This window comes from Lepidothrix coronata, unplaced genomic scaffold (genome assembly GCF_001604755.1).
Source record: "Lepidothrix coronata isolate B3197 unplaced genomic scaffold, Lepidothrix_coronata-1.0 Scaffold22, whole genome shotgun sequence".
NCBI classification, from domain to species: Eukaryota; Metazoa; Chordata; class Aves; order Passeriformes; family Pipridae; genus Lepidothrix; species Lepidothrix coronata.
In genome coordinates this window covers 2483402-2497454 of record NW_016690202.1, presented here as the reverse complement: position 1 = coordinate 2497454, position 14053 = coordinate 2483402, and the positions used below count along the sequence as shown (strand labels likewise).

General features: G+C 40.7%; 1 protein-coding gene across 1 annotated transcript; it reads left to right on the top strand.

The window, feature by feature from the left end:
• Positions 1 to 3054: 3054 nt before the first annotated feature.
• On the top strand, positions 3055 to 11209 carry F2R (coagulation factor II thrombin receptor). The gene is made up of 2 exons (XM_017808178.1): positions 3055 to 3190; positions 9768 to 11209. Exons 1-2 carry the CDS (start codon positions 3118 to 3120, stop codon positions 10964 to 10966), a joined length of 1272 nt encoding a protein of 423 aa, XP_017663667.1. The 5' UTR covers positions 3055 to 3117; the 3' UTR covers positions 10967 to 11209.
• Positions 11210 to 14053: the final 2844 nt, after the last annotated feature.

Sequence of the window (14053 nt, the reverse complement as noted above, 5' to 3'; positions counted from 1 at the left end):
TGTAAAAGCAAATATGAAATAAGTATTAACACTGGTAAGGGAACAAAACAATGTAAAGTCACTGGCAGATACATAGATTACAAGTTCAGTTGATAAACTAACTGGCCTGTGGTATTATAGAAGCTGAAAAAATTATTATACTTACTAGAGATATTAATTCACGTATGGCATTAAATCTGAATATGTGATTACTTTGAGACAGCTAATATCCCTAATCAAAAGACAAAAAGCTCCTACATGCTTCCATTTTTCTTCTAGCTAGTTATGTATAAACGACTTTAATATAAATGCTGCAGTATTGATACCGTGGTTCACTTAAAATAGCTGGATAGGAAGGTGAAAGCAACACTTTTACTTTCAAAGGAGAGAAGTGAATTGTACTTGAATATGAATTAAACTCATAATCTTTTGTTCCCTTTTTATTTGCAACAGACTTGACTAATCACTATTTTTGACGAACTCTAACTGAGCATGTAAGTCTGCACAGGTACGATGTTGATCCTAAGACCAGACTCTGTGTCCAAAGCCTGGAATTCTGCTGGTGAGACATGCTAGAGCCTCACAGCCTTTGCAGGAGTAAGTCACTCCTGAATATGCAATTTTGTGTAATATACTTGACAAATCTAGTGCCTGCCTAGTTCTAACGCAAACAACATGACTTCCTGGTGTAGACAAACTCAGAAAAGCCTATTTGGTCCCCAGGTAATGACATGTATGAATGGTATAATCTATGTGCTAGCACTCAGCTTTTCCAACCATTTCTTGGGCTTCCTGTTCTTCCTAGGGGACATCAAAGAATAATTACCATTTAATTTCTTTTAACTCCTTTATAAGCTTTTTTCCTTAATTAACTGGTTCAATATAGGGCCTTGTCATTGAACAAATAATGAACCCTGCTAAACAGGACTGACCACAATGATTCCTACCTAAATATAAGACTGATGGTAGTACCGAGTACCATACAAATGGGCAAAGTGATTCTGTGTTCACCCAATGCTGCTGACAGCTACTAAATACAACAAAAAAGAAAGGCTGCTGTAAGCTGCAACGTAGGGACTTCAGCATTAGATAGGACTTGCTGAAACCAGTTTCATTCATGAAATGGTGCTGTGGAAAGACTTGCATTGCTGATTCAAAATCTGAGAAAAAAGCCAGTACAGGTGAATAGGGCCTATGCATCAGTTGTCATCACAGGACAAAATGCATCTTTCCTTGGACAACTTGTCTATCTCTGAAATTATAACAGACAATAGTCTTAGTCTGTCAGTCCCGTGGTTTGCATTCTTCTATCACGGGTCTTTGGAGTTGACTAAGAGTGCTTGGCAGCTACCTTAATTTATTCTGGAATTTATCCATTCTCATGGGGCTCTGACGTTCCAAAACTATCAACAGAACTGCAGAATAACATTTTCCTTCTTGGCCAAGCAGACAGAAACACCATCACAAGCAATAGCTTTGTTCTGTTTCACTTTGCACTTATTTGCAAACTTTCTTTCAATTTTTTTTCTTTACAGAATACAGGAGCAAAACAACAACCTTTCCTCTAACAGAAAATCCGAACTCAGACTGTCACACATGATTTCAAGAAGTTCATAACTAGATAGACAACCCTTTTCCTGGATGAGTGATTTACCCCCCCGAGATACGTTTCTTAAGTAAAAGGCATTTTGTGCAGGTTCCCTAATGGGTTTGGGATGATAAGAGCTGTAGAAAGGCTGGCCAGCTGTAAAACTCGTATTTCTTACTTGCTCTACAGAAAGTGAAGTGAGCTTCAACACTGCTATAACTTAGCAAGTGGTAGGACTGTGAGAGGAACACCAAAAATTCCTGGCCTCACAGATTCCCCTTGCATAAATAATTCTGAGAGTTCTTGGAACAGATTGTTTGAGCAACTTGAGCAGGTTTCTGATATCCTAAGGCTCTGGTTGACAGGTCAGTCACCCGATGGTTTTTGATACCACTGAACAACAGTCCTGCACCACCTCCAAAACTCCACCTGCAGTGACACAGGCATAGAACTTACTGGGAACCAGTCCTTGCGATTGGGAGTATTTGCTTTCCATGGTTTTTATTCTCCACTAAAAGCAAAGATCAGTGCTTCTGCAGTAATAGAGGCACTTCATACATATGAACAAATTCTAAACAGAACCTTTCCCTTCTCTCCTTTTTTGATCTTCCTTGCTGTAACAGAAGGATGTACAGCCAAGGATGAGACAGCGCATCCTAGCAAACCAGGGTGTCCACTTGTAAAGCTCTGAAGTATTACAGGCCTAATATATAAAAAGCACTCAAACCACCACTGGAGTATTTTGAAAGGAAAAAGCCTAAATAATAGCTGCAAAGTTATTGAAGTATCTTTCATATAAGTTCCAGTTCAACCACTTCAGTTCATGAGCATCTCTCAAGGACAGCACAAATTTTCCAAGGCTTGTCCATGTCACATGGCACTGGATTGCAGAGTGGAATCACCTCCTCAGGGATCTTAGAGTAGCACACAGGTCTGCAGAGCAGGGTAATGCATTGCTTTTGGTTTGTCCTGTGTACAGTAGACAGTTTACTGAACTCATGGAATACAAACAAGCTTCACCATCATCTCCTTTATACAATGCGGATCAGTATTAAGGGGCTTTTTGAAAGCAACATATTTCAGCTGGCCTCGGAACTGCTCCTATTAGGCACTTGCCCTGCGCAAATTTGGCAGACTAAGCTTAGGATAATGCCATGAGCACAACCCTTTGTTCCTCACCTCCTGACCCCTCACTCCGCCCGAGCCCACGACCGCTTCCCGTTTCCCAGCTGGGCGCCGGCGCTTCCCATTGCCATTCCCGCGGCGCGGGGGCTGCTGGCCGGGCTGTGTGTGCTGCGGGGGCGGCGGCCGCTGCCCTCCCTTCCCCTCCCCTCCCCTCCCGGTGCTGCCGAGCCCCGGTGCTGCCGAGCCCCAGCGCTCCCCCCGCCCCCGGCGCGCAGCCCCCCCTCCACGCAGCGGGAGGCGCCGGAGGGAGCGGCGGCGGCCCCGGGGCGGCCCTTCGCCAGCCCCAGCCTTCCGTCCCCGGCACTCGAGTGCTGCCGCCCTGCTCGCACGGACGGACAGACAGACGGACGGACGGAGCTCCGGCCATGGGGCCCCGGACACTGCTCTGTGCCCTGGCGCTGCTGTGCTGCCCGCGCTCGCCGCCCGCCGGTGCCGCCAGTGAGTCGCTGCCGGGGCTCGGGAGGGGCCGGCAGGGGAGGGGCGCTGCGCCCCTGCCAGGTGGGCCCGCTGGGCAGCGCGGGCCGAGCGCGGATCGCGGAAGTTCGTCGTGTTCGCGGGCCGGGGGGGGATAAAAAAAAAGTGCCTCCGCATCGCCGGGTCACGGTGCTCCCGGTTTGGGGTTTTAATGTGAGTTAGAGCCGAGTAGTCTTGGTTGGTGTGAAGCGCGGCCGTAGGTTTGTGCACGTGGCAGCGGCGGGGTGAGGCTGTTGGTGGTGGTGAAGGGTGGTTTCGAGTTTCACCGAAGCGAAGGAGGTGACCAGGCTATAGCAAGTGGATGGAAAGAAGTGACCTGGCTGGCCAGACGTGTTGGTGGACTGCCTTAAAAAACTGGCATTGCCTTTTACTAACAACTTCAGAAGATGGAGTACCAGCTGAATTTGTAGGGAGCGCAAACTCTGGAAGATCTGCCAGCACTAAACATTTCAGAATATCCACCCCGAACAGATGACTTTCATGGTTATTCAATTAGAAATAGCACTAATAGCAACGTCAGTGCCCTAACTGAGGAGACCATGGATCCATCCAGCTCAGAGGTTGTTACACAATGCAGATGCTGAGGGAAGGAAGGTAGGAGAAGACATGCAGGCACGTAACCCTCCCAGATTATGGTAAAGATACAGCAGTACCAAATATTACGTGTTTAGAGATTAGCAGGGGTTTTTTTCTGTGACATTCAGTTTAACATTTCTTTCAATCAGCTAGTGATGATAGTACTGCTGTACAATAACTTAGTCCCATGAGATGCCTGCTGTGAAGCGTCTGTTCAGGCCCTTTGTACAGAAAAGGGCTGATTAGATGAGCAACTAAGGGGATATTTCAGTGTGGTGTACTTTGACTACTGAACTGAAGACTGAAAGGGGACAGACCTAGTGTTTGTAATTATGCTGAGAAGGAAGTATCAAAGGAGACAAATAACTTTTGCTAAACAACTTTTTGTCACAAGGATAAGTGGTAATGAAGAGATCACAATCGCCTTCATATGGGAATTCTAAGGAAAATGTCTTTTAAAAAAAAGGGGGGGTTGGTATAAAAGACAAACTATCCATGTTAGTGCTAGAAAAAAGATTGCACTGTTGGGTGCTACTCAAACAGTTTATGGGGACATTCAAACTTGTTTTCTTGCCTTTTGCAATCACAGTTTTCATTAAAGAGCACTCTGAATTACGGTACTTATTTGCTACTTCCTTTGGAAACAATAACTAATGGTACTTATTTGCTACTTCCTTTGGAAACAATAGCTACTGTATTGCATCGTTAGGAAAAGAAAAATTCAAACAAGTTACTTCATGCACAACAGAACTCACCAAGTCTGACCATCTGAGTATGTCTTTTGCTCTCCTTGTCACTTCCACTGTAACTATATGATTTCCCCACTGTCCCAGATAACCTTCCTTGTTTTTACCATAGTGTATTAAATTCCCATCACCCAGGCACTGTTGTATCCCTAAATCAGCTCTGCCCTTGAATCTGCAGCTTCTCATACGCTTTGTCCCTGTCCATCAGTATCCACAGTTACCATGTCACTGACACGTGTGCTGTTTCTCTGGGCAGGTGAAAAAGCAATAGTTTGGCATTGGATTGGTGTTAAATGCATGCAGATTATCTGACCAGATGTTGCTGAGGTGGCTGACCAAGGTCTGAACTTGCCCAGGTGAACTGTTCTGCATTGGGACACTGACAGCCAGATAGAGAGATGTTATTGTTGTTTAGAGCCAGCATGTGTAGTTAAAGAGATGGAGAAGGAAAAGAAAAAAGGAGCAGACACTTGCTTGCAAGAAAACAATACTTCGGGAAGATGTGTTCTAGTTGTTACTAATTAGCCGATAATACAATAACGAATTCTGTATAAATGGAGATGTGGACTGTTGAAGATTTTTTTAAAGATAATTCAGTGTTTATTTTTATGAAAGCAACTGTCATCACAACAAGGTTGTGTCTTACCTTGTTTATTAATACATCTGGCATACACTTCACAGTTTGCCTTCAAGTACCTAATTTATGGGCTACTGAGTAATTTAGATTCTAGATGCTTATCACTTTGAGTTATACAAAGAGGAGATAAGAGAAACCGGCTTTTTGTTATAAGCCAGCACCAGCGGTGTGGGTGCACCTGTCCCCAGTAATGCCCAGAAGTTGGTATTAATTGTTGTCAAGCAGCACACAGGGAGCATATTTAATTGCTTCTGTAGGAGCCTATTCTTTAGTCTCCCACATCATAAAGATATCCCTTGGGATATGAAGATTGCTGTTCTGTAACATCCTGTGCAGATTTCTGGGTCTACAGAAATATTTTTAAATTTTCTTCTGCAGCTCAAGAGTTCTTTTTAAGATTGGTTGAAGCTGTTGAATTTTTTTCTCTCTAATTCTCATTTCATAGAACAGTATGCACAATAGCCCCTTCCATATGTAAGTAGACATGAAATTCTAAAATAATTCTGTATAAAAAAAATAGCAGTAAGTATAAAGTATAAAAAAAAGTGGCCAGGGTAAGCAGAATATGCATATGCTGGTTGTGAGATGAATAGTTTGTAGTATTTGATGGAAAGTAGCACAGTATAAATTGGACAATCCCAAACTTACTGAGCTTTATACATCATTCCTCTATGTCCTCGTTGGAGAACTGGTGCAAAACCCGCAGTCAATAAAGGAAAACTTCAGGCAGTTTGAGTATTGTACTCGTTCTATGTAATTTTTGCCTTTTGAAGTCCTTGGAAGCAAAGAAAAAGACTATATGCATATCATTCAGTGTCCTTACTACACACCACAAGGATAAAACCTCTGTGCTTCAACCTGTTGTTTCTTTGTCTATAGTTTATTAGTCCTGTTCTTTCGTGCCTTTTTAAATTTTACATGTATTTTGACAGTGCTGTTAACTGTCATATTACTATTAGTCATAAAAATAGAAATCCACCAGGCTTAACTTCTTCCAAAAGGACTGGATGACAACCTAGCAAAAATAAGATGACCCTTTGAACAGTTATATTATACAAGCTTTACCTCTCTTTTTCTAAGAGATTATTTGGATTATTATAAACTACTTAAACTGTAGTGAAATATGTTTTAGGCAAATTATAACTTTAAAACGGCTAGAAAGGACTATTTCACAGATTCTGGTATAGCTGTAGCTATCTCAAGAGCAGTTACAAGATCTTTTTTTAGAATACTTGCTGTATTGGCTGTCTTGTACTAACCCAGCTTAAAGGTAATGCCTTTTTGTTTATTCTGAAGGTTCATGGAGATCCTTTGAATTAATATGACATCATTTTATCTTCTTCCCTTCTGTGTATAAATCTCTTATCATTGGCATTTTCCAATAAATACTGACACAAAAGGAATACAAAACCTCAGGGCAGTAACTGTCCTCTGTTTCAGAAAGTACAGAGTGCAGTATTTTTTCTAGAATTACACAGATACTGTGTCATACAAACATACGAGCAGCTTTCTGAAGGAAAGAAGTGATATGTGGCTATAAGCTTTTAAATTATAATTAAATTTAATTTCATCAAGAAAGTAAATCACCACTCTCTATATCATCAAGTGGCACAAAAATAGCAAGTTTGAGGTCTCATTACATTTTTCCATAGAGCTGGCTTTCAAGTATTACCTCTTGTCATCTAAGTTCAAGACAGGGACATGGACTGAGTACAGGGGACAGCATGGAGGCATTGTTGACAGCATGAAGGTTGAGCTCAACTCTGAACTTAGAAAGTCTTTACTTCTACAAAGAACAGGTAGTTTACACCAAGTTAGACTTAGAACTAAACTAAAATTATTTGTAAAATTTTTTGTTCTTATTTATTGTAATAGGATTCTATATTTAGACATTTTTTTATAATGGAGTAATGCAGACTCTAAATCTTCTCATCTAAGAAAGCTGTAAATAAGATGGCTCCAATAATTCAGGATGTAATTAAAATTACTAGCAATGTTCAATTAACTATAAGCAATAGCTAAGTCAATAAAAGGTACCTGGTCCGATCCTAACTTTTTTTCCGGTGGCATATTTTCATACTGCTCTAACTTAGGAGATACTGATGAGAAATGGGTCAGGTTACTGCCAAGGGCTTCTGCATTAAGTGATTTAATTTCCCTCATTAAAGATCAGTGGCTCTGACTGGTTTGCTTGCTTGTCCTCAGAAGTGTGACACTGCAACACTGCTGGCTCAGGTCCTTCAAAGTTCAGGGATACTGGGATGAGAGGGGTGCTTGTGCCTCAGTTATCCCATCATGGAGAGATAATCTGGGCAATACAGTTCCTAACTCCTGGCACATGTTTACCCTCCTTCTCACAAAGTGTGTTTATATTTAAGTTCCCAAAAATATGCCTTCCTCAGATGAAACCATGTCACCTCTTCATTTGGTTTTCCAGAGTTTTTCAGTGGTGGAGAAATCAAGAAGGACATGTAGACCTTTGAGGGACTAGGCTCATCACTGTCTTTCAGAAATTTTCTGGTTTAGAAATACATATTCACAGCATTCAAAATCTTGAATTCATAAAACTTACGCATACTGGAGGTAGAATAGGTATGTTCAAGATTTTTCATCATGTTTACTGACATCTTTACAGTAGAGACAAGCTTCTGGGCATAAGAAGTTAGGGGTTTTTTTCATTCAAGTACAGTTATAATCCTCCCAAAAGAGATGAAGACCAGTGGTGCCAGTTGTGACATATTTCTATTGCTATAATTATTAAGTTCAGAAAATCTCATAAGTCCTTGATGTCAACCACAGGCTGAAGTTAGAGAGGTTAAATAGAACTTATGCCACACCTGAACTGCTGAGCTAGGGGCTGACTCTTAAACTTTCAACTTTAGTCAAAGCAGTTGGATGGCTGAGGTTAAAGATTAAGGATCTATAGTTTTGCCTGTTGTCAGTTTCTCTTTAAAACAGCAGAATCAACCCTATAAATGTGTTTAGTGCCCTTCTGTGCAAACACTGAATTTCACATATTTCTATATGTTTCTGTTTCAAACTAAATCGTTCCTACTCCAATGTATGCAGCAAGCTCCCAGGCTGAAATTCTCATCCGGCACCTTTTTTTCTGACTGTCACAGGTTGCATTCTAGTCACTTTGCATACGAAAATCATTATCTCTAACACTTCCCTTCTTTTGTCCCCTCAGCCTCCAGAATGCTGCTGTGACACAGCATGATACACAAAGCACAGCAGCTTCAAAAAAATCACCAATTTCCCTACCACTCCTCTGATCTCTCCCCACATTCAAGTCTGAATTTCATTAAAATTCATGCTGGGCAGGGTCCTTCTCACACAGCCTTCATACAAAGTGAGGTAATTGCCTGCTTAAAGCTGCAGACACTCCTTTCTTTGCCATCTACGTCCTTCACGTGCTTTTGTTCTCCCTGCATTAAAAAAATGGTTTGAATTACTGTAGAACAAATAATTATGTCTAAGTAGCAGCATCTTACACAGGTGAATCATGCCCATGTACTTTAAGTTCACAAACCTGAGCTAACACACCCTCATTTTTATTTTAATTCTCTAGGATAACAAAGAATCAGTTGCACGGCTAATTAGATGAATTATTGTAGTAGTAGTAAGTTTCTACTCCTGTCTGCCCACAATGCTTGAATTATCCTGCGCCTAACTAGATTAAGCCAAAGCTGAAAATGACAGTCTTACAAAGTAATTCTCCATAAAACAACTTTGCTGAAATAATGCTTTTTGGATTGTTTGGATTGGTTTGGGGGGTTTTTTGGTACATAAATCAACTCATACTACACATTCAACACTATCATGCCAAATTCTTGACTCTTTACATTTAGAAAGCAGAGATACCCTGTCCTGACTTGGTCACAGCCACCAAACCGTGCTGCAGAAGAACCTGCTGTAGAGGGAACAGAAGTGCCCTGAGGGTGCACTAGACACATGCTGTTCTGCATGATGTGGGACAGGATAAATAGAACTGGGAAAGTGTTTCAGTGCAATCTGTGTTTACCTGTCTGTTACAATGAAAAGGTTGATCCATGTCTACCTTGAAAACTGCATGTAGACTTCTCCATCTGTCTTGATGGGGGCCTTCGGGTTGTGTAAGATATCTCCAGAGCACAGAAATAATAACATGATGCTTCACTGGCACTTTTCTTTTTTGTTATTTTGGTGATGAGTACTTCGAACAGGAATTTGTGTATGAATACTAGTATTTATCTCAGCATCTCATTTCTTAAAAAATGTGTGAAGGGTCTGGCAAAATCAGTTCAAGGGTGGCAAATTTACTGTTTTGTTTGTGTCAAAGAAAGCAAAGATTAGATTGGGTCCTTAAGCACAGCTAGGATCACTACTAATAGCCACTTCCAAGGACATCTTACCCAAATTTGTAGCAGGAGCTAAAATAAAAAGGCTGCTCTGTGGGCAGCCTGTGCTTTGAATAAGAAATTAACCTTATTATTTTGTGTTGCTAATGTAATCTTAGCTTTCCTTTTTGAAAGATGTTTTTCACTTCCCCATACCATTTAAATATTTGCTTATTAATCTTAACACTGTCTTATTTTTTCAGCCTTTCCAAATAACAGCAGCATGCCGCGCGTCAGAAGTTTTGCACTCTTTTCTTCTGTCGGTCACCATGATGACCTTATACCTATTGAAGGTGATACTGAAAATTACTTGGAAGTTGGATCAGGAGCCACCAATCAGACTGGATTATTCCCACGTGAACAACGAATGGTGTCAGTTCAAACATATAGATACCTCACTAGTCCATGGCTGACGGGTTTTGTACCTTCAGTTTACACCTTCGTGCTTGTGCTGAGTCTCCCTCTGAACATCACAGCAATACTCGTGTTTCTGAAAAAAATGAAAATTGAGAAGCCAGCTGTAATATACATGCTGAATTTGGCCCTGGCAGATGTCCTGTTTGTAAGCGTGCTTCCTTTTAAGATTGCTTATCACTTTTCTGGAAATGACTGGGTTTTTGGACCTCAGATGTGCCGTTTTGTCACTGCTGCCTTCTATTGTAACATGTACTGCTCAGTAATGCTTATGACGAGCATAAGCTTCGATCGCTTCTTAGCAGTGGTGTATCCCATGCAGTCTCTTGGTTGGCGCACGTTAACACGTGCCTCGCTGATTTGTTTCATCATATGGCTTGTAGCAATAAGTGGGGTTATACCTTTCCTCATCAGAGAGCAAACAATGGAAATACCCAGGTTAAATATAACTACTTGCCACGATGTGCTAAGAGAATCTGAACTTCATGGCTATTACCTCCACTTCTTCTCCATCTTCTCTTCTGTGTTTTTCATAGTGCCATTTATAATTTCTACTGTCTGTTATGTGTGTATCATTCGATGTCTTAGTTCTTCTACCATTGTTGCAAAGCAAAATAAGAAGACACGGGCCTTGCTGTTGTGTGTTGCGGTTTTTTCTGTTTTTGTTATTTGCTTTGGACCAACAAATGTCCTCCTATTAATACATTATATCCATTTTTCTTATGACAACAGCTTAGAGTATCTCTACTTTGCCTATCTACTCAGTGTTTGTATCAGCAGTGTTAGCTGTTGCATTGACCCCTTTATTTACTACTATGCTTCTTCTCAGTATCAGAGGCAATTTTTCAGTCTCTTCAATTGTAAAAAGACTTTTGATCCTAACAGTAGTAACAGCAGTGGCCAGTTGATGTCTACCACTAGTAGAAGGGCTACATTGTCTACTAATGTAAATAACAGTGTTTACAGGAAATTACTGGCAATGCATTGATATAATGTGTCTTATACGTGTTTAACTTTTACACCGTTTCAGACAAAAAAAAGACTTGTGTTATATCCAAGAAATGCAAAACCTTAGACCAAGGTGTTCTGTGATATATAGTTCTGTATTCATTATAGTAATGCACAATTCAAATTAAAACTCTGTCTGTGTGTGTGTATACATATAATGTATGTAAACAGGTTCACGTAAAGGGGATAATAGTTGTTGACTGTTTTTCAAATAAACATTTTTTTAGACAAATCCTTTGCATTGTTAATTCAGTTTATTGTTGAGGTTTTATGAAATTCCATTTTAGTATTTTGAACTGTATATATCAGGTTGAATAAATTCTTACATATGGAATCACTCCATCTATCCAGTAGTTCCTGAAAAAGAAGTGAAAATATCTTTCCAGACTTTTTTTCCCCTCTGTTTGGGATTACTTCCGGAATTTTCTTAGCATTATTTTGAACCTCAGACATGAAACTGTTTATTTTACATTTTTATATATTCCGCTTCAAAACAGTCTGTATGGTTTTTGGAATGTGAGCAAAACCAAAAACCAGCTATTGCTGCTTGTGCAATGTGTGTCAAGGGAGATAATTCTCAGTAGCTGTAACTAGCTTTTGGTGTTCCTGCCTGTGCTGGTTTAAAGGTGAACTGGCAGGGGAAATGAACTCAACTCAAAAGAGAGATTATAAGTCAGAATAACAATTTAATAAAATAATACAATAAGTACGATTATACAAACAATTGGTTTTAACCCACAAAACCTGAATGTATAACCCAGCACCCTGGGGCATGAACAGAGTGGTGTTCGTTGGGCCTCCTGAGTCCAAAGTAAAAAGGAGAGGGAAAACCTGTTGGTGAGAGTGCTGTTGCAGTCTGGTCAAGAGTGGTGATTGCAGTCTGGTTGAAAAGTGGTGATTGCAGTCTGGTCAAGAGTGGTGATTGCAGTCTGGTTGAAAAGTGGTGGTTGCAGTGTTCCTCTGGATCCCACGAGTGGTTAAAGTTCCGAGGCCCCAAGATTATATATCCTCCAGTTCAGGCAGGAATGCCCAGTACCTCCCTCAGGGCGGGGAGTTCCACAATGGGTGTGAGGACAGGAGCATCCTCTTATCTTGCAGGCCTCTTAACACCCAGTTTATAGCCTGAGGAGTCAGGCCTGCTTTGGGCAGATGGTGTAAATGGTCTATTGACAACAGTTTCTGGGAAATGGCATGGAAGGCTATAGAACACAATTTTGGGTTACACCCATACAGTGATGAATGGTCCCAGCTGTTCTAACTAGGACACTACCATTAGTGTATGCTAGGCATCTTGACTTTCCTAGTCAAGATGGTATTTTTGACAATTAATTTCACAAAAAAATTGTGACATTTCTCAATAAATCAAAGACTCTTCAGAAATACAGTGGAAAAGCTGTGTTCATCACCTTGTAAACATGCTTTTGTGCATGTGGTTAATCTTCAGGCACATGTTTAGGACTTGGAAATATCCTTTATCCTTGCCAGCCTGGATGTTTTTCATACTTTACACTGTGTCCATGTCTACTGAAATTGCTGTATAGCTAACCAATAGCTAACTTGATTCTGTGTAGGTCTTTTACTACAAGAAACACTAAAGCCAAGTAACGGGAATTCACTCTTAGAAAGGAGCATGTAGGTATTAGGACTGTATATGAAAGCGGAAATCAAATTAAGTAGGAATTTGCTTAATATAGGATTTGCCATAGAAATCTGCCAAGAAGTACAGCAGTGGATAAAAGATGTCTTCAAAGCAGCACAAGTAATAAACCTAATCCTTCTGCATTCAGTGTGACAGTGAGACGCTTCTTTCTAACCACGATCTCTTGTTGGTTTGTGTCTATTCCTTAATGGATTTAAGCATAATTAAGTATTGCATTACCAGAGTTTCTTTAGATTTTCGTTCTCAAGTTTTTGCCACTTTTTAAGTACATGAGTGCTAAAAATATATGTATATGCAGTTTGTAAGCCTAAAGCCCCACAAATGAGGTATACTCAGTTACATTCTCATTTTGTTTAATATCAGGGGTAGGCTTGCTTTTCAGCAAAATCCAAATGCATCTTGAAGCTATGAAGATCCACTTCTTGCTGGCAGAAAAAAATTACCTCTGTGCTTCCTGTAGTTACAGACTGAGGGGCTGCTTTTTAGTCCAGGTTCAGAGGAAGGCCATGAAGATGATCAGAGAGCTGGAGCACCTCTCCTATGAGGACAGGCTAGAAGAGTTGAGGTTGTTCAGCCTGGAGAAGGCTCTGAGGTGACATTGCAGCCTTTCAGTATCTGAAGGGAGTTGATAAGAAAGACAGAGACTTCTTAGCAGGATCTGCAGTGATAGAAAATAAGGTAATGGCTTTAAACCGAAAGACAGTAGATTTAGATTAGATTTAGAAAGAAACTGACTGTGTGGTTGGTGAGGAACTGGAACAAATTGCCTGGAAAAGTTGTGGATGCCTCATCCCTGGAAATGTTCAAGCCAAGGTTGGAGGGACTTTGTGCAACCTGGTCTAGTAGAAGGTGTCTCTGCCCATGGAGGGGATTGAAACTAGATGGTCTTTAAGGTCCCTTCCAACCCAAACCATTCTGTGAATTGATTCTATAAGCTGCTGAGCGTGGTCATGCGCAAAGCACAATGTGGTGGCCTTTTGTGGAAACTGAACCAGAAAGGTACTGCAAATTAGACTGACATACTTAAATTAACAGGAAAACAAAACCATATCGTCATGCTTAATGCACTCGTGTACTGCTAGCTGGGAAAGAAAATTAACAGTTTGTTTCACGAGGAAGGAGTTAACATCTCCTTTAAATGAAAATTGTTGGTGTGTATATACTGTTTCACCCATACCTTCTGCTCCTCAGTCTTTTTTCCCCATCATGTTGGAGTTAAGGTGCATAATTTTCTGTATGAAGCAAGCTAGCAGTCTTGTGCTAGATAACATTTGATGACAAGGAGGTGTCAGGCACTAAACATGCATAAGGAGGTTTGCTAATAATGTTCCAGTTATGCCGACTGCATGTTGTGGCAGTATTGGCTAGGCAAGATTTGTAATCAGCATCATTTCTGTTGGCAAAACA

What these genes read in the sequence shown, in the direction of transcription:
- F2R (XM_017808178.1), top strand. Translation starts at nt 3,118, where the DNA reads ATGGGGCCCCGGACACTGCTCTGTGCCCTGGCGCTGCTGTGCTGCCCG. An exon ending in GCCGCCCGCCGGTGCCGCCA is followed by an intron (nt 3,191 to 9,767) that starts GTGAGTCGCTGC and finishes TTATTTTTTCAG; the next exon opens with CCTTTCCAAATAACAGCAGC.